The following is an 18,609-nucleotide window of genomic DNA, read 5'->3' as shown; positions in this document are numbered from 1 at the left end:
TGAGTTCAGCCTACCCCTCAAACCAGCCAGCTTGCTACCTGCAGAGTGGACCAATGTCTGCCGTCATCGTAAATGTCTCCACCAGGGCCACCCTTAGGGGAGAGGTTTGGGGGCCAAGACAAATCATCATGTGTGGGCCTGATTGCCCCTGCCCACAATATTAAACAAAGGAGACACAGCCACTGTGCCTTCAAGGAGAAAGGAAGTGATCATGGCACCACTGGGGGAGGGGGCCATGGGGCAGGGAGGAGGTGTGGGACAGCGGCCCGGGCCCTTGGTGCCTGAGTGAGCCCGGTGGATGGCTTCATGATGCCCAGCCTTAGAAACAGTTCATCTCTCCAGCCTCCTCTGCTCCCTTGTGCCCTCCTTGCCCCACAGCACCATCCCTGTCCAGCCCTTTGCACAGGCAGGCTGCTGGCAGGTGCCCAGAGAAAGACCTCCCTGACCTCCCTCCCCGCCTCCCTGTGCTCAGATGACAATGAATGTCTGAGGGACCCCTGCCTGGGAAAAGGACGCTGTGTCAACCATGTGGGCTCCTATTCCTGCCTCTGCTACCCTGGCTACACGTCAGCCACCTCGGGGACCACCCAGGGATGCCAAGGTGAGCCCCTGCCCTTGGGATGGGCACAGGACCCCACCAAGAGTGTGGAAGTGGAAGCGGATCCACGCACTCCGTCACAGTTCTGCAGTGTGGGAGGTGCAGGGCCCAGGGATCCAAGCCCCCGGGCTCTGGGCTGGCTTAGGGGAAGCCAACCTATCCCAACACATGAGAGGCACAAATCGGAAAAGCAGCAACACTCACAAAGGCTTCAGGAAACTGTGGCTAATGTCAAGAGCGTGAGGGTCCAGGGACATGGCTGGAGAGGAAGTCTAAAAGCCAGGTCCCCCATTCTGAGTGACAAGGAGATACCTTCATTTAGGGAGAGGAGGGCGACCTGGGAGGTGCTGGCTGGGACTCCAGGCAGACTGGGGAGAAAACACACCCCTGTGAGAGGAGTGCTTTTTCCAGCTGGCACTGGCCTACGCATTTTATTTACGAAGCTCATCGTCCCAACCCCATGCAATAGACATCCTTACACCCACTTTATAATTTAGCACACGGGCTCAGAGAGGTGAACTGAAACACCCAGACACCTCACACCTAGTTGTGGCAGACCTGGGAACAGAATCAAAGCCATTTGGGCCCCAAAGCGTGGTTTACTTCCTCCAACACAATCCCTTATGTGTGCAGGGAAGGACTGGAGGGAGCAGAGGGAACTGCAGGGAAAGGGAGCCATTTCCGCCGACAGCCAAGTAGTGGCCAGGCCTGGGAATAACGATAAATCCAGTGTGACTGGAGTGTGGGGTCTGTGCAGGCAGTGGCCGGGGCTCCGGCCAGTTGTGGAGTGTCTTGAGTGCCAGCCTGAAGTGCTTGGACGCCGTCCCGTGGCCAGCGGCAGCCAGTAGAGATCTGGAAGCAGAGAGTGGCGATTCAGTCTGCTGGCTGTCAGGGAGGTGACTTGGGCGGCCGTGCTCCCAACGAGCTGGAGCTGGCAAGGGCAGAGGTTGAGGGCAAGGGGCTTCTCCAGGCTTCGCAGCCTTGGCCGATGTTGTGGGCAGAGGCACTGCTCTCTGCCGGCCCGGCCCTGGGTGCTGGCCTGTGGCCAGCAGTGGCTGCTGCAGGGAGTGGCGTTGCTGGGACTGGCCCAGGCGAGGCGTTCTGCTGCATACCAGCCTGGGTGTCCGGGTGTCTCTGCCAGACCCAACGATTGGGAAGGAGGGAGGGAGCTCAAGGTCAGCTGTCAGTACTTCTGCCGTGGGGTCTGGCTGCCACTTAATGAGGCCTTATCCAGGATAACATCCACTGTCTAAATTTTACTAGTCTCGTAAAACAATATCTCATTATTTTAGTTCATTAATTTATAGTTTCTAGGATTCAGATAATATAATTGATTAATATGAATTATTTGACTTAAATATTTCAAATGGGTTGCTTTATGAATAAGTGTGAGTATCTCTTTGCAGGTTAGCCTTCGGGTTTCCTTACCTGGAAATTGCTTGTTCCTGTCTTTCGCTCAGTTTTCCAGTGGCGGCTGCTGGTTTTCCTTGTGGCTCTCCTGGAGCTCCTTATGCAGCCCAGACACTTGCCTGGGCTTAGATACTGTGTCTCTCCCATTTTGTCCTCTGTCTATTATCCTCATTTACATGCCCTTTTATAACAAAAGTCTTTAATGTTGATGCGTGGAAATTCACCTATGTGTCTTATGTTTATGCTTTGGGGGCTTTAAGAAGTTCTTCTCCACCCTTAAGTCACAGAGATATTCTTTTTCATGTTCTCTCGTTAAGGTTATAATTTTGCCTTTCATAGCATGTTTGACTCACGTGGAGCCCACCTTTGCAAGTTTGCTAAAAGCCAGGCTTTTTCGACTTCCGTTCTTTTCCACAGAGAGCCTCAGTTTTCCCAGCCTCATTTCTTAGACTGTATCTCAGCCCCACCAGTTTGTGGGTCTTTTATCAAGTTCCCAAACATGGCACTGCCTCTGAGTTCCCTGCTCTCATCCATTGGGATTAGCGTTTCTAAAGTGAGGGCCTGTTATTTCAGAATTGCCCGGAGAGTTATTACAATGCAGGCTCCTGGGCCTGTCCAGTACTGCTGGGTCAGAAGCTGCAGACGAGGGCCCAGGAGCATTCATTTCACACCTTCTTCCCGGACTCCGCTGTGCACTGCAGGGTTGCAGAGCGCTGCTGGAGGAAACTGTCCCCAAGCAAATGACTGTTACTCCATGCACACAGTGTGCACTTTCGGGAGTTCTGTGCTGGACAGCGGGCGTTCCAGGGATAATAAGACACATTCTTGACAGTCAGGGCGGGAAAAAGCAAGTAAATGAGCAGTTCTGTTAGGGGCCAGGTCCTCAGGGAACCCTGGGAAGGGGCTTTTGGGTTAGAGGGGAGAAGGGAGACTCACCTGAGAGATGAGTAGGAGACAGCCAAGCTGGTGGGTGGGAAGCCACTCCAGCCAAGGAGTCAGCTTGTACAGCAGCTCCTGAGGCTGGGGCTGGGGGGGGGGGGGGAGGCAGGAACTAAGATGAGAGACTTAGGTGGGGGGTGGCTCTCGAAAGACCTTACATGCCACTCTGAGGAGCTTGGGTTTTGTGGGGCAGGTTTTGTGCAATAATAATAATAATAATAATAATAGCAGCAGTTGACATTTTCTTAGTGCCTACCTTATGCCAGACAGGCCATGAGCTAAACCCTTCACCTGGATTGTCTCATTTAACCTGCATAAGGGCTCTGGGAAGTGTTTGAACCAGTCAGTGCTGGGGGAGGGGGTGAAACTGAGTTCTCCATGAATTCGACTATGGGGCAGGGAGGTCGGTGGGGCCAGAGCAGCCTAGAGTTGCTCAGTAGACCCAGTCTCTGAAATGGGAGAACTCTGCTGGCCATCAAACTGAGCAGAGGCATTTGTGTGAACAAAAGCTTAGAGGCTGGACCAGTGGAGATCAGCAAATCCAGCAAGACGGAGGCCAGGTGGCAGAGGCCTTGCGAGCCAGGCTGAGAAGTGGGGAACCCTGGTGGGGGTTCAGCAAGGGAATGGCATGACCAGGGTTGTGCTTTTGAGCCATCACAGGGCGCCTGTATGCTTTGGGACAATGTGCTAAACCTCACTGATAGTTCCTTAGCTGCCTAACACACTGTCTCTCACTTGCTGCTTAATCCCTAACCGTTAAGAAGGCCCATAAGAGCTCTAGGACCAGACCCATACAGGGGGGTGTATTGGGTGTATTGGGAGGGGGACTTTGTTGGCTTCTTCAGATCATGCCTTATGGACTGCCACCTGACCTCAAGACCAGCCCTTGCACTGTGATGAGGAGACACCTGTGAGGGTCCTCATGGGCCCCCACATTAGCCTCCCTGGGAGAAAGAGACTGAGGGGTTTGCAGGGGCTGGAGCTAGGTCAGTCCCAGATCTGACATAGAAGCCCCCTGCCAATCACGGACGCAGTTGAGGTTCCTGTCCTTCCTGGGCCTCAGCATGGGTGTCCTTGTCCTTGGCTTCTGAAGGGGCGTCCAGGACCTCTTGCAGGGCTGGCCCCACCTCAGGCCTTTTCCCTGTGTTTGCAGACATAGACGAGTGTGAGCAGCCAGGGGTGTGCCGTGGGGGGCGCTGCACCAACACAGAGGGCTCCTACCACTGCGAGTGTGACCAGGGCTACATCATGGTCAGGAAGGGACACTGCCAAGGTAAGGAACTGGGTGCCACCCCACCATCTCCCCATGCACTGATTGTCCCCAACGCTCCTTCCAAGTTGTCCTTGACTGGGCCCCTTGATGCCAAGCCCACTTCTGTGTACAGAGACCCACCTGGGAATATTGAGTCCTTCCATCCCCTCAGTGGTATTTCGGCATCCTGTCTGTCCACTGAAGCTGAGAACACAGGCAACTTTGTGTGCACGAGGCCCCGAGAACATCACTCTGTACAGCTGTGCCCCTTGCCGTGAATCACGGTGCTCTCCTTAGGCAGAGAAGGAGTTGCTCTGCTCTGTCTGGGAGGCGCCTGGGGCCTCAACTTGGCCTTCTTGCCAAAGCTTTCAGGCTGTGAGCTCATTAGGACTGGACCATATCCTAGATGACCAATAATAATTGTCTATGTGTTGGACACCACCAACAAATTCTAGCTGAATGAATGAGAGAACGCGCCCTGCTCCTTGCTGTGACATTGCCAGCTGGCTTGAGCTGGCCACTGTGGTGCCACCTCCTGGCAGCTCTGCCACTGCCACCTCCCTGCCAGGCTGGGGTATCAAGTGCTTGCAATGCTGGCTGGGGTTGCAGGTCAGAAAACTCTGTCTGTACTCCTCACATGTCACCTCCCCCACCCAATGGCTCCCTCGTGGCACTCTGCCTTTAAGACGCAAGCCTGAATGATCAAAGGCGGAACCTCTTGTTGCCAGTAATGTGGTAGAGCCAACAGCCTGGCATCTCCAGGAGAATGGAGAGGGAAGGGAGTTGGCATTTTGCGGGTGCCTACCTTGTGCCAAGTACTGTGCTAGACACCTGAGAGATCACTGCACTTAAGCATCACAGCATTATGAGTTTGACCTTAGACATTATCAAAGAAAAGCAAAACTACAGGAAATTGAACCAAGCAAACACCGGGACATTAGAAAGATCTGATTTACCCTGACCAGAGCGTGTCAGGGTGCAGGCTGTGGCGGAGACAGGCCTGGGTTCAGCTCGTCTCAGTGTTCTGTCTGAACACAGAACTGTCGTGCCCGTGTAGGGCTCCTGCGAGGGCCGAATATCTATGCAACCGGGCACATGCAGACCCTCCAGGAACACGGGAAGTGTTACTATCTGACAGCCCTGCTCTTTTTCACTCCCGGATCCCCCACACCATGCCCCAGACCACACCTCTGGACCATCCCCTTCCCTTCGGGAGGAAAGGCTCCAGACGCACACCCCGGCTGGGGGTCAGGCCAAGTTCCTGGCCCAGGGCAGACGCCTGGACCTGTTGGGAGAAAGGCTGATGCAGCCTGCATACTTCTCCAAGTTTCCACCAGCAGCCACAGCCCCAGCCCATCACCCCGGGAGCCCAGTCAGTTTCTGCTCCCTCTTTCTTCTTTTTCCAGCTAAGAAACCACTCTTTCCACTTAAACTGAGTCTCTGGTGAAAGGCCTGAGTGGTCTAAATGGTAGCCCACCCAGTCTCAATGGTACGTCTGTCGCACCAGGACTCTGGGCTCCAACGGAAAGGGGTAAGATTCCCCTGCAGACTGCCAGGGCTTTGCGGTTTCCCACCCACCTCCAAGGTCACCTGAGCTTCTGGCTCCTGACTGAGCACCCTCCCCACCCTGCACTCTCATGAGGAACAGAGGCGGGCACCCTGCTGCTTCCTCCTGCAAAGGGGAAGCACTCGTTCTCCCAGTGTAGGGGGCAGGTTGGCAAGCTGGTCCCTGGAGTGACTGTTTCCATGAATCTTTTGGGGTCTCTTCAGCAGCCTCACACCAAGAGGGTGTGAAGTTTTTGTCACATGGTCCCACTGTCTGGTCCATACACACTCACTGAGCACCCGCTGTGCCCCAGCCACGGACCAGGAATACAGCAGCGAGTAGGAGGCTTAGCTCCCACCCTCACAACCAGGGCGAAACCTGCCCAGACACACTGTGATCTGAGATTGAAGTTCAAACCCAAGGCTAGGGGGAAAGGCACCAGAGGGCTGGTGGAATGCGGCAGCATATTGGGTGACAGTGGAGCCAGAGCCTTTAACAGGGACCGGTTTCACAGATTCTTTATCTGGCTCCTTTTGTTTGCTTTGGCTAATGGCTCTCATTCCGAAGAGGCCCTCCCTGGCTCGGGTGGAGAGTAAGGGCCTCCGAGCTCTTCTTCCCTCCCTCCCCTACCTGCTGACAGACCTCTCACGTGTGTGGTAGTCATGGTAATCGCTGGTAGTCATGGTAATCGCTGGCTGGGGCTCTGAGGAAGGAGGCCAGCAGCAGCCTTCCAGGATAGATGAGGTTATGGTGCATTAACAAACAGCCCCAATCTTAGTGACTTAGAACATAGTAAAGTTTTTTTTTTTTAAATTCTTTATAAGAGTTTATTTGAGCCAAACTCATGACATATGCTGGGAGCAAGATTGCAGATGCTCCCAAAACAGAACAAACTTTATATTGGACCAATGCCACATGTCCCTCACGGGTCAGCTGGGTGTCCTGCCTCACGTTCCGCTGGTCTGGAACCAGGCTAAAGGAATGGCCAGCATCTTCTATGTGGCCAGTCTCTGTAGAAGGAAGAAGGAGCACTCTGCGGTGTTGCAGGCAATTCAGTGCTTTGTCCTTAAATCACTCAGGTCTAGTCGCCTGGCCATACCCAACCACAGGAGACCAGGAGGCAGACACAAGCCCACCATGGCCCAGAAAGAGCTGGAAAATTTAGTGAACAGCATTAGGACCTCCAGCCCCTAGTCCCCAGCATAAGGCACTTCGTGCACCACCTCCGCAGGTGTGCCCAGAGAATTTGGGGCGGGGCAGACCTCCGGGTTCTGTGCACTGCCTCCTCTCTGCAGCAAAGGCCCGAAGACTTCGTTTGCTCCCAGTGTGGTCTTAGAGGAGGACCCTTGCATCCTCCTTGTTCTCCTTCATCCCCAGAGTCTTGCCTTCCTGAAGCAGGGGTTGCTAGTCATTTTCAGCAGCTCTGCCTGGTCTCCTTCTGGTACCTCGGCCCAGGCCAGCAGGCTGCGGGGCTGGGCGCAGTCTCCGGGTGGCCAACGTGGTGGGTGGTCTTACATCCTTCGCTCCCTCCATCTCTGTCTCCTTCCCTCCAGGTCTGTCTTTACATCAGCCCTCACAGCAATTTAGCATGGTGTCACCACCCCCAGCAAGGGGCTCTTGGCCACCCTCTTTCAGAGATGAGCCTCATCTTCCTGTCTCCAGGGGTTACCTTGGAGTTCTGAGTGTCTCCTTGCAGATACACACCTGACTAAGCACCTGCCCCGTGAATGTCTCCCTCTTCTTCTGGACCTTCAGGGTGAAATTTTGGTCTGGAGAGGCCTGGTTCCCTGGCTCACAGGGCTCTCGTGTGTCCTGTCTCCTACAGACCCAGCAGCCTCATTTTCTCCCTCCACTGCAGAGCCCATTTTCTCCCTCCACTGCAGAGCCCATTTCCTGTTCTATGATGACATCCTCTGGCTTTAGTCCCTTGGCGGAAAGCCTGTGTTCTGACCCGTGGCCCTGCCTCCATCTTTCCTATATGGAGTTGAGTAGGTCTTCCTCCTGAAGACCTGGGTCTTCCTCCCTCCCAGTAGGGCCTCTGGGTCTGCAAAAGTGGGTGACTTCCTCCAAGACAGTCACAACGACCCATTTAGGAAAAATAAACCCTCCCATTTCCTCTGGCGCTCAGTCAAGCTGTGTGTCATCAGTGGGAGCCTTGACACTGGGCTGGAGGGACATAGTGTCCTCCTACAGCCCCAACCCAGAGCTTTGTCCCTGTGGGATGGCCTTCCCAACTTAGCCAGATGCCCTGGGCCCTTGGATGTGGACTCCCCATGATGCCAGGTTGTATCAGGGAGAGCCCCGTGGGGGGTACCTGGGAGCGAGATCTCCATCCTCCTCCTCGTTGTCACTCTCCCAGGACTGCAGCCCCCCTCCCTGCCGGGCCCCCTCTGCCCCTGCTCGCCCGGGTGGTGCTGGGGCTCATCCTTTCTGGCTGACTTTCCTGAATCTCCCCAAACTGGGTGCTGGGAGCTCTACATGGTCCTTGGCTGGAAAAAATTGTCTTCTTTCCAGCAGAGAGACCCTACCAGTGTCTGCCCTTAGCTCTGCACCAACCTCGAGCCTGGTCGTGTCCACATCCAAGACTGGGGGTCATTGTCAGTCCCCATTTTCTGGTGCAGGAAGTCCATTTTTCCTTCGTCACCCAGCTGGTGATCTATTCTGTGGCCTGCTGTGCCAAGCACATACAATCCCAGTAATTGTCACCACTTGTAAAAAAACCAAAAACAATAAACGAGGGAGACATGGAGGCCGTTCCCACCCGTCCAGCTCACAAAGTAGCACTCCGTCACCCTCTCACAACGAGTGGCCACCGCAGCCTCTCACACTCACCCAGGGAATGACCCTTCCTAAAGTTCTTCCATCTCTCTTTGTCCAGGACAGTGGGTGGGAGGTGGAGTTGGGAACACAGGACAGTGCTCAATTTTTCCTACTTTCCATCCCTGCAGAAGCTGACATTCCTCCCTCTCCCCAACCAAGGGCAGGGTCAAGGATTTGCTTCCTCACAGACCTACCCATGTGCCATGGTTCCCAGGGATGACCAAGGGAGGGGCTGTTGTTTTGCAGATGTTGACGAATGCCGTCACCCTGGCACCTGCCCTGATGGGAAATGCGTCAACTCTCCCGGCTCCTACGCTTGCCTGGCCTGCGAGGAGGGCTACCGGGGCCACAGCGGGAGCTGTGTAGGTGAGGGCTGCTTGCCAAGACCCCGAGAGGACTGTTTGGCCTTGCAACCTCTGGTTGAGCCCACACACAGGGAGAGAAAGAGGTGGGCAGAGGGAAGTGGTTTGGAGGCCATTGTCCTTTGCGATCCAGCTGGGTCCCCAGATGACGCTGGGCATGAGATGGCGGTACATCAGTTACTGATGCTCTGTTCTCTGAATCAGCTAGGGTGGGGACCACTTCGTCTCCTCGGTCATATCCAAGGTCTCAGAAGTTTCTGTGGCTAGATCCTGCTGGGGAGAGTGAAGGGCCAAGCATCTCAGGAGGAGGCTGAGTCCAGTGGTGTGAGCTAGTAGCCTGGCCCTGCTGGGGTTTCCTGGGGGAAGGGGTCTCCTGGCCCACTGCATTGCAACAGCAGTGTCCAAACAGCAATGCATAAGGGAACAGTGGGTGTTCTTCTCCCTCCACAGGGGGCTGCGTGTCAGTTGTAGGAGGAAGCGCTTTCCCCGCAGCCCCCGCAAGAAGAAGGGCCCAGGGTTCAGAATGCCAGGAGGGGCTGAGTCATGAGTAGATGCTTTGAGGCTCTGGAGAGGGCAGACCTTTCCCAGGCCCTTGACACTGCCCTTCGGCCGCCCAGGCCTAGCTTGGCCTTTCTCGGCATTGCCAACTCACCTTTTAATGCTGCTTGGGAAGCCGGGAACATGAGATTGTACCAGTTTGGCTGGCAGGTATAAAGCTAGAGAGGTTCAGGGCCATGGTTAGGCAAGTCAAGGGTTTGGACACTTCACTCTAGGTGTCCTTGGATGGGCCACACCAGCCCCAGGGCTGAGGGACCTGACCCCCTTTTCTCGGCATCATTGGAGAGCGATGAAGTGCACTCAGTGGGGAAGGGCATCCCGGGCCACCCTGGACCAGAGTGTGGGGCCAGATGTAGGACTGACCCCACCCCTTCCCTGGGGTGGCCGGTGGGTCCTCTGAGGGTGGCTCCCCGGCCTCATAACGGAGGTGCTCTAAGCCTGACAGAGGGGGCTGCATGAAGGAGAGGAGGCCGGCTGCCATCCTGGGCTTCTCACCCACAGATGTGAATGAGTGTCTGACCCCTGGGGTCTGCGCCCACGGAAGGTGCAGCAACCTGGAGGGCTCCTTTAGATGCTCTTGTGAGCAGGGCTACGAGGTCACCTCGGATGGGAAGAGCTGCCAAGGTAGGCAGACGCTGAAGCGCCCTCCTCCTCATCAAACCAGTCGGCTGCTCCTCCCCCGTGTGTGCCCTGTCCTGACCCGCCCTGGGCCGCAGCCCCTGCGCCCGCCCACCTGTCAGTCCTGGCCTGTCTGTCCTGCAGAGTCCCACACAGGACTCCATGGCCTGTTTCAGATGTCAACGAGTGTGCCAGCCGGGCCTCCTGCCCCACGGGCCTCTGCCTCAACACCGAGGGCTCCTTCGCCTGCTCGGCCTGCGAGAGTGGGTACTGGGTGAATGAAGACGGCACTGCCTGCGAAGGTAACCTGCGGGGGGGGGGGGGGGCGGGTGGCAGAGACGGACTGGGAATATGATAGAGGCCCTCCTACCTTCCAGAGAATACTCCATTTGTCCCCTAGCTTTGGGCTAATGCTGAGGGTCTCCAGGCTAGGCCAGAGCACCCTGTCCATGGACTTGGCTCCAAGGAGAGCTTCTGTGGTCATGATCCCCAAGTTCAGAGGTGAAGACAGGAAGAAAGGGGAGCCACAGAGACCAGAGGGAAGCTTACAGCGGAGAGAGTCTTTCAAGCTCAGACAGAAAGGTCAGGGGTGTGGCAGGTTCCTGCCTCACCAGGTGAAGGAAGCCCTCCCAAGCCCCTGGGTGACCGCCCCTGTCTGCCCCAGACCTAGACGAGTGCGCCTTTCCGGGAGTCTGCCCCTCAGGAGTCTGCGCCAACACTGCCGGCTCCTTCTCCTGCAGGGCCTGTAACCAGGGCTACCGGCCCACCCCCCAGGGCCACACCTGTGAAGGTAAGAGCCCCTGCAGCCGATGAGGGAGGCTAACCCATCACACTTAGAGAAGGAAGTGGCCAGGACACAGCAGGGTCTGTGCCTAGACCATGGGCCCCTCTGTCCACCTCAGATGGTGGGCTCACTGTGGACACCTACAGGTCTGGGTCTAGGGGCTGATGAGTCACTGGGTCACAAGCTTCAGTGGGCGTCAGCCTTGCTGGGCAAATGCAGCTCCTGGGCCTTGTCCCAGATGTAAATGAACCTCTGTCGGGGGGGGGGCCTGGGGGTGGGGAGCTTGGGGTCTGTTTTCTGACAAGCTCCCCGGAGGTTCCTCTTAAGGGTGGTGCTGGAACAGTATTTTGAAAAGCGTAACAGGGATTCCCTGTAACAGGGAATCTCAGGCCAGTTTGAAGGATCTAGTTTCTGTTACCTCCTCAGGTTGTGTGTATGTTTCCTTGGTTTGTTTCTCATTTGTTTCCCGCTGCTTCTCAGTAAAACCTAAGCCATCTCAGCCACGAGGGCACTGGGGTTTGGCTGTCCCAGGCCAGGGTTGCTGAGATGCCGAGTGTCCCCATGGTGGGCACTGTAGGGGCAGCTGCAGAAGCCCAGCCAGGAGGCAGCGGAGCCTGCTGGGCTGGGGCAGAAGTGGGGGGAGCTTCAGTCGTCTAGCTCCCTGCAGGCTCCCTTACACAAGCTGTGCTGCTCTCCAAGCGGACGATGTCTCTTTGGGGCCAGGCTCCCCAGACAGGGGACAGGCCCTCTGGAGACCTCCCCCACTGGATCCTGTCCTTGGGAGGTGCTGCCATCAGTCTCCTTCCTCTCGTGTGACTCTGCAGATGTGGATGAGTGTGAAGACCTCCAAAGCAACTGCCTGGGAGGCGAGTGCAAGAACACACCCGGCTCCTACCAGTGCCTGTGTCCCCTGGGCTTCCTGCTGGCCAATGGCACTGTGTGTGAGGGTGAGTGGCTCAGGTCCCCACACCGCAGACTGTGTAGGGAGGCAGGGATATTCTCCAGGAGACACCACTGCCTATCTTCTCCCTGCAGATGTGGATGAGTGCATGGGAGAGGAGTACTGCGCGCCCCACGGCGAGTGCCTCAACAGCCATGGGTCCTTCTTCTGTCTCTGCGCACCCGGCTTTGTTAGCGGCGAGGGAGGCGCCAGCTGCCAGGGTGAGAAGACAGTTTGGCCATGTCCACTTGTCAGCAGCAGAGGGCGCTAGAGCCTGTGTCTAGAGTACAGCTCTTGGGATGGGAATGTGGGCGTCAGAAAGCAATGAGAGGGAGCCAAGTGTCGGGAGCGACTCTTTCACCAGGGCCTCTGCGATGTCTACAGCAGGCATGCGCCCTCCGAACTCCTTGGTGTCACCCTTCTCCCCTTGACAGAGCTGCTGTTCCAGGGCTCCCAGCCTGGCCTCTGGCTTCCAGCTCTGAACTCTTCCTCTGATCTTGAGCCCTATCCTACCCTGGCCTTCCCATGGGCTACCTACGGCCCACAAGAAGCTGCCCAGGGCCCTCAGGACCCGTGACTGGGTCTGCTGACAGGCGTCTCTGTTTTAGATGTGGACGAGTGTGCAGTCACGGACTGGTGTCTGGGAGGGCACTGTGTCAACACCGAGGGCTCCTTCAGCTGTCTGTGTGAGACTGGCTTCCAGCCCTCCCCAGACAGCGGGGAGTGTGTGGGTAAGGGTTCCCAGCAGGGGGACAGGGCTCTGCCCCACATCTTCCCACCGCCACCCCTGCCTGGTGCTCAGCCCCCCAGGACCAGGAACTGCAGGTCCGGGAAGCAGGGCCCTTGCCACACATTCATCACGCAGTGGATAATGCATTTACTGAGCCTCTGCTGACTCGAACTGTGCAAGGATGACAAAATGAAGACCATAATAATCCCTGCTAGCAGAGCACACAATCTAGTTTTCAAAGCCAAACTGATTCAAAAGACATTTATTAAACACCTGCTGGGTTCGATGTCTTTTGCTAGGACAAATGGACAGTTACGGGCAATCTTGAAATTGAGTAAGGGAGACAGATATGAAGACAACTCTCTGTAATACACTTCGGTGAAGGTTTTATGCAGACAAATATAAAGTGCTCTGCTTTCTGGAGAAGGGGGTGGGGAAAAGGAGGCTAAGAGCTCAGTGTTTTCCTAAATAGCATAGAGCTCTCTTTTAGACATTTGTCCCTGCTGGGTCAGGAGAAATGACCCTGAACTTGATGTTTTGGGGTTGAGATGCTCACAGTAGTTTCAAATTAGATCAAGGACCCCAGAGGTTGTAGGGGCATGATCTTGTAATGCCAGGGAGGTGGGGCCAGAGTGGTGACCTGGACACTTCTGTCCCCTCTCATGGCTCTGGGGACAGATATTGACGAATGTGAGAACTACGAAGGAGACCCGGTGTGTGGGGCCTGGAGGTGTGAGAACAGCCCCGGCTCCTACCGCTGTGTCCGGGGCTGCCAGCCCGGCCTGCACATGGCCCCGACCGGAGACTGCATTGGTGAGCAGGCAGGGGGCTTCCCCGGGGGAGGGCTGGAGACACCTACCTTTCATGTATCCAGCTGGAAACCATTTTGTCCTGAGGACACTACTTTTGCAGCTTTTTGAAAGTTTGTATTTTTTCAGATAGCAGGGCTTGCCAAAAACTGAAGAGGAATGTTAGTTACCTTGTGCTGTGTTCAGAAGTTACTTTTCCTAGATCTTGGTGTTACGAGACCACATAAATGAGTATTCCCAGGGATTAAAGAGAGTGAGAGCACACCCCACACATTGGTGTCCACTGTCCCGCAGACATAGACGAGTGTGCCAACGACACCGTGTGTGGGAGCCACGGCTTCTGCGACAACACGGAGGGCTCCTTCCGCTGCCTCTGTGACCAGGGCTTCGAGACCTCATCCTCCGGCTGGGACTGTGTTGGTGAGAAGCCTGGGGGTGGCTGGGTTCTGGATGCTCGGTCCCATCTTCGCAGACCCTGACCGTCCTGGATGGGGGCCCTGGGGCCCTCCTCCTGAAGTGGTCACGGTCGCTCGGCTCCACAGTGGGTCTGCACAGAGTGGGCAAGGAGGCGCGATTTCAGCTCTCCCCAACAGCCAAGCTGGTAGGGGAAGCGTGGGCACAATCTACCAGTGGGGGAGCAGGCACATTAATGAAGGCACCACCCTTCTCCAGAGACCTCAGGGTCTCAACAGGCGCCTTCATTCAGAAAACGTGCAGAGGGGGAGCCCTTCCTCTTTGTCCCTTTAGTGACCCTTGTCTGCCGCCCTCACTCTCTCTCTCTTCCCGTGACCTCCGTTCCTCCTTCCGGCGAACTCATGCCCACTTCTGCTCCCCTGCCAAGACCCAGCCTCGTTCTTTTGATGGGATGAGTGTCTGCCCCCCGGGCTGGAGGCAGGGGCAGAGAGCATGGGCTGCCTCTTCCCCACCCACGACGAGCCTGTCCTCATGCCTGGCAGACGTGAACGAGTGTGAGCTCATGGTGGCCGTGTGCGGGGCGGCACTCTGCGAGAATGTGGAGGGCTCCTTCCTGTGCCTCTGTGCCAGCGACCTGGAGGAGTACGACGCTCAGGAGGGGCGCTGCCGCCCGCGGGTGGCTGGAGGTGAGCGCGCTCCACACTCGACCCAACCATTACGTGCAGCCACTCTATGGCCTGCTTTTCCTCCACCCCAGCTCCTGAGGGGGAGCCTGGGCTAGGACTACGGCGGCGTAGGCAGGGGAACAGCCTAGGAGTGGCGCATGGGGAAGCAAGGACTCGGAGAGTGCAGCAGATGTCAAGATAACAGGGGGTTCTGCCCCAGGCCCAGAAATAACCAGGAGGCTGTCGGGTCCCTGTAGGCGGTTCAGGAAGCTCTGAGGCCACTTGGGGTGGCCCTGGGGATCTCAGATTGAGCCTTGGAGGGACCCTCAGTCCAACTCCAGGAAACTCTCTGGAAGCAGAGCTAAGCTGGAGTTTCCTCTTTCCACTCCAACCCAGAGCCGCTGGGTGCAGCCTCTGTCCTCAGGTGGGCTAGGACTCAGCTGGCCTCCTCTGACTTGGGGGGAAGAAAGCAGGACCTAGAACAGGAAGGGGGGGAGGGGAGGGGAGGGTGCAAGTGTGGAGCAGAGGAAGGGGCAGGGGGCACCTGCACTGTGGTGGCAGAGGCAGGGTGGTGTATGCTGGAAAGAGCAGGGGCTTTGGCACCCGAGGAACTGAGGTCAGCTCCCTGCTATGCCGCTCAATAGCTGGTGGTTGTGGCAAGTCGCCCAACTTGCCTGCGTGCACAAGGGAGCTGATGAGAATGTCGCACCACACGGGGTCGTGGAGGGCGCCAGGGGAGGCGATACAGGTAAAGGCATGTGGTGCTCTGTGAAGTGGTATGTAAATGGTAAGTCTGCAAAGGCCAGAGCATCCCTGAGGGCCGTGAACAGACAGTAACAAGGAGCATCTGTCACACACAGGCCAGAGCGTCCCCGAGGCCCCGCCGGGGGACCACCTGTCAGGCCCCCTCCGCATGGAATGCTACGCTGGGCCCAGGGGCCAGCCACCCTGTGCCAGCCTCCTGGGCCGGAACACCACAAAGGCCGAGTGCTGCTGCACCCAGGGTGCCAGCTGGGGAGACGCCTGTGAGCCCTGCCCAGCCCAGGACTCAGGTAAAGCCCCTGATGGTCCTAAATCTTCTCGGGGTCGGCTTTGCAGGGGGACACTGAGAGAAAGGGGCAGAGCCCTCCTCTCTCTGAGCTCGGTTGCCTTCCCACAGTTGAATTCAGCGAGATCTGCCCTAGTGGCAAAGGCTACGTCCCTGTGGAAGGAGCCTGGATGTTTGGGCAGACCATGTACACAGGTAAACCGCCCCACGCATCCTCCCCCGGGCTCCACTCCCCTGAACTGGCCCAGCTCGGTCCTCCGGGTGGTCCCGGGACAGCTCTGCAAGCAGCCAGAGACTCCCTGGGGCTGGGGGCCTCCAGAGTTTGGGCTGGGAGTTCTGGCCAGAGCTCCCCTGGGAATGTTCACAGAACCCACCTTGGTTTTTCTGCTCCCCGGGGCAGAACCCCCAGGAACAAACTACGATGTCTTGACTACCATGTCTCGGGGCACAGGGTGAGAGTGGGGTGCTGCTGTGCAAAGCCAGAGGCAGCCGCCTGTCTCCCTGGCCCCACTGACGGAGCCGGCAGCTTTGGGGACCTGTACTCACAGGGGGTAGTTCAGGTCCGAACACCCTGATCCGAAAGCTGGAGAAGGAAATAACAGAAAATGAAGTAGCTTTCCTAAGTGCTTGCTCTGTACCCAGCACTATTTTAAGCATCTTGCATGTATTAATCCTTTAATCCTCATCATAACTGTAAGAGGTTAAGTAGTCATCGCTACATTTTTTTAGGTAGAAAACTGAGGCAAGGAGAACTTAAGCAAGTGGCCGGAGTCACCCAGCTAGCAGGTGTCAGGGCCAGGATTCCAACCCAGCGAGTCCAGCTCGAGCCTCACGCTGCTTCTGGCCTTCCCACAGATGCTGACGAGTGCGCGATGTTCGGGCCTGGTCTCTGCCAGAACGGCCGCTGCCTCAACACGGTTCCTGGCTACATCTGCCTGTGCAATGCCGGCTTCCACTATAATGCTGCCGGCAGGAAGTGTGAGGGTGAGGACACGCTCCAGCCTCCCCACCCCGGGCCCACAGCCGGGGGCTCACCCAGCCCTGCCAGCCGGCCCTTTCTTGCCAGGAGTTGCCCTTCCGGGGACAGAGGCCGGCTGCAGCGGGCAGGGCCGAGGTGAGGGGAGCCGTGGGGAGCTGTCGGAAAAGCGGCCCCAGAGAGGGGCCTCCCGAGCGTGGCTGGGGCAGGAAGGGGAAAGCAGGTGCCACCTCTTCATTAGCAGTTACAAGCAAACCCTGCCCATGAGGGGGTCTGTGGGCCGGCCACCGTGGCCCTGCCCCGTGTACCCTTCCCCTCTTCCTGCCACCACAGATCACGACGAGTGCCAGGACATGGCCTGTGAGAACGGCGAGTGCGTGAACACGGAAGGCTCCTTCCACTGCTTCTGCAGCCCACCCCTCACCCTGGACCTCAGCCAGCAGCGCTGCATGAACAGCACCGGCGGCATGGGTCGGTGGGCCTGGGATGGCAGGGCGGCGGGGGGCGGACCTGAACTGGGGGCGGCGCTCATGCGTCTCTGTGTCTCTGCCACCAGAGGACCTGCCTGACCACGACATCCACATGGACATCTGCTGGAAAAAAGTCACCAATGACGTGTGCAGCCAACCCCTGCACGGGCACCGCACCACCTACACAGAGTGCTGCTGCCAGGACGGCAAGGCCTGGAGCCAGCAGTGTGCTCTGTGCCCCCCCAGGAGCTCTGGTGCGGGGCCTGTGCCTGTGGGGGGGCGGGGAGGCACCTCCGAGCGGGGCTGGGCCTCCGTGTAGAGAATGCTCTCACCTTGGAAGAGGGGACTTAGGAGTAGGGCGGCCAGAGCCATGGCCCTGTGTTCAGTCCCTGTTGTCTGGGGACAAAGTAGGGCAGGCTGTGGGGCAAGGTGGGGAGAGCAGCACTGCTGGGAACTCCCAGAGGGCCGTGGTCCCAGCCTGCGCCCTCCCCGGGTAGTGAGCCAGGGGACAGCACCAGGCTTATCACCAGGAGTGGGCCCAGCCTCCTCTCTCCCTGCCCCCCCGACAGAGGTCTACGCTCAGCTGTGCAACGTGGCCCGGATCGAAGCGGAGCGGGAGGCCGGGGTCCGCTTCCGGCCAGGCTATGAGTATGGCCCCGGACCCGAGGACCTGCAGTACGGTCTCTATGGCCCAGATGGGGCCCCCTTCTACAACTACCTGGGCCCTGAGGACGCCGTCCCTGAGCTGCCCTTCCCCAACACAGCCAGCCACCCAGGGGACCGTACCCCAGGCCCTGAGTCTCCCCTGCAGCCCTCAGAACTCCAGCCCCACTACGTGGCCAGCCATCCAGGTCTGTGTTGCTGCAGAATTGGGGACAAGGCGGGCACCAAGGTTGCTTCACCTCTATCTCCTCCACCTGCTGGTCCCTGCCAGTAGGGCAAGGACAGGGGAGGGGAAAGACGCACCAAGCCCTCTCCCCGGGTCACTCAAGGGAAGGGACAGTTCCAAATGCCCACATCAGACCCTCACAACTCCCTCCAACAGACCAGCACAGGGGACGTGGAGGTTCAGGACACCATCGTCCTGATCCCCAGAGGGTCCCTGTGGGCACAGGCGGAGATGAGAGACGGTGGCGGAGAAAGCAGGCCCACTGGGCCACCCGGTTCAGCTCCCTCACCGCTTGGGGTGTGCAGAACCACCTGCTCTGGGGCTCCAGCTGCTGACCTGAAATGCTACTCAGGGAGCTGTAACCACTTCACGGCTGCTGTGGGGACCTGGTTTGTAAGGGGCAATGACCCCAGCACTCCAGACTCAGACTCTAACGGGGAAGTAGGGTCTGGCACCTGGGCCACGCACTCGCCACAGGCACACCACCCACTCAGACTGAAGCGGACTGGCTGCCCTGAGACTGGTCGGGGTGGGGGCCCCTTCAGGGCTGGGGCGTGGCTTAGAGGGAGAAGAGGGTTGGGCAGGGTTGTAGTTTGGCTTTGTGTTGAACGAGGGTAAATCCACTTTTGCTGCCAATCACCTCCCAGCAAAAATAAAAAATAAAAAAAGAAGTAAAGTTTTTAACCAAACGCCTTCCCACCAACAACAAAAAAACCCAGAACTGCACAGACACCCACTGCTCAGGGACCTTGGCCTCGGGAAAGCAGTGAATCCCGGCCCC

The 18,609-nt window shown here is 57.5% G+C and overlaps 1 protein-coding gene across 2 annotated transcripts in view; it reads left to right on the top strand.

The window, feature by feature from the left end:
* Positions 1 to 18,609, top strand: part of LTBP2 (latent transforming growth factor beta binding protein 2) — an 88,029-nt gene that overhangs the window by 66,831 nt on the left and 2,589 nt on the right. Inside the window, exons 17-34 of one of the 2 annotated variants that reach the window (XM_037128195.2) lie at positions 473 to 601; positions 4,101 to 4,220; positions 8,812 to 8,931; positions 9,987 to 10,109; positions 10,280 to 10,405; positions 10,768 to 10,893; positions 11,712 to 11,834; positions 11,923 to 12,048; positions 12,436 to 12,558; positions 13,236 to 13,370; positions 13,661 to 13,786; positions 14,323 to 14,466; positions 15,306 to 15,497; positions 15,605 to 15,688; positions 16,349 to 16,477; positions 16,803 to 16,940; positions 17,026 to 17,193; positions 17,509 to 17,790. In XM_037128195.2, the coding sequence (XP_036984090.2) occupies positions 473 to 601; positions 4,101 to 4,220; positions 8,812 to 8,931; positions 9,987 to 10,109; positions 10,280 to 10,405; positions 10,768 to 10,893; positions 11,712 to 11,834; positions 11,923 to 12,048; positions 12,436 to 12,558; positions 13,236 to 13,370; positions 13,661 to 13,786; positions 14,323 to 14,466; positions 15,306 to 15,497; positions 15,605 to 15,688; positions 16,349 to 16,477; positions 16,803 to 16,940; positions 17,026 to 17,193; positions 17,509 to 17,790 (2,514 nt within the window). The remainder of the gene's footprint in view (positions 1 to 472; positions 602 to 4,100; positions 4,221 to 8,811; positions 8,932 to 9,986; positions 10,110 to 10,279; positions 10,406 to 10,767; positions 10,894 to 11,711; positions 11,835 to 11,922; positions 12,049 to 12,435; positions 12,559 to 13,235; positions 13,371 to 13,660; positions 13,787 to 14,322; positions 14,467 to 15,305; positions 15,498 to 15,604; positions 15,689 to 16,348; positions 16,478 to 16,802; positions 16,941 to 17,025; positions 17,194 to 17,508; positions 17,791 to 18,609) is intronic. The other variant, XM_053673272.1, reaches the window with a different exon arrangement.

Source organism: Artibeus jamaicensis, unplaced genomic scaffold (assembly GCF_021234435.1).
Source record: "Artibeus jamaicensis isolate MK-2021 breed Jamaican fruit bat unplaced genomic scaffold, CSHL_Jam_final contig_851, whole genome shotgun sequence".
Lineage (NCBI taxonomy): Eukaryota > Metazoa > Chordata > Mammalia > Chiroptera > Phyllostomidae > Artibeus > Artibeus jamaicensis.
This window is presented reverse-complemented; position numbering and strand designations above follow the sequence as displayed.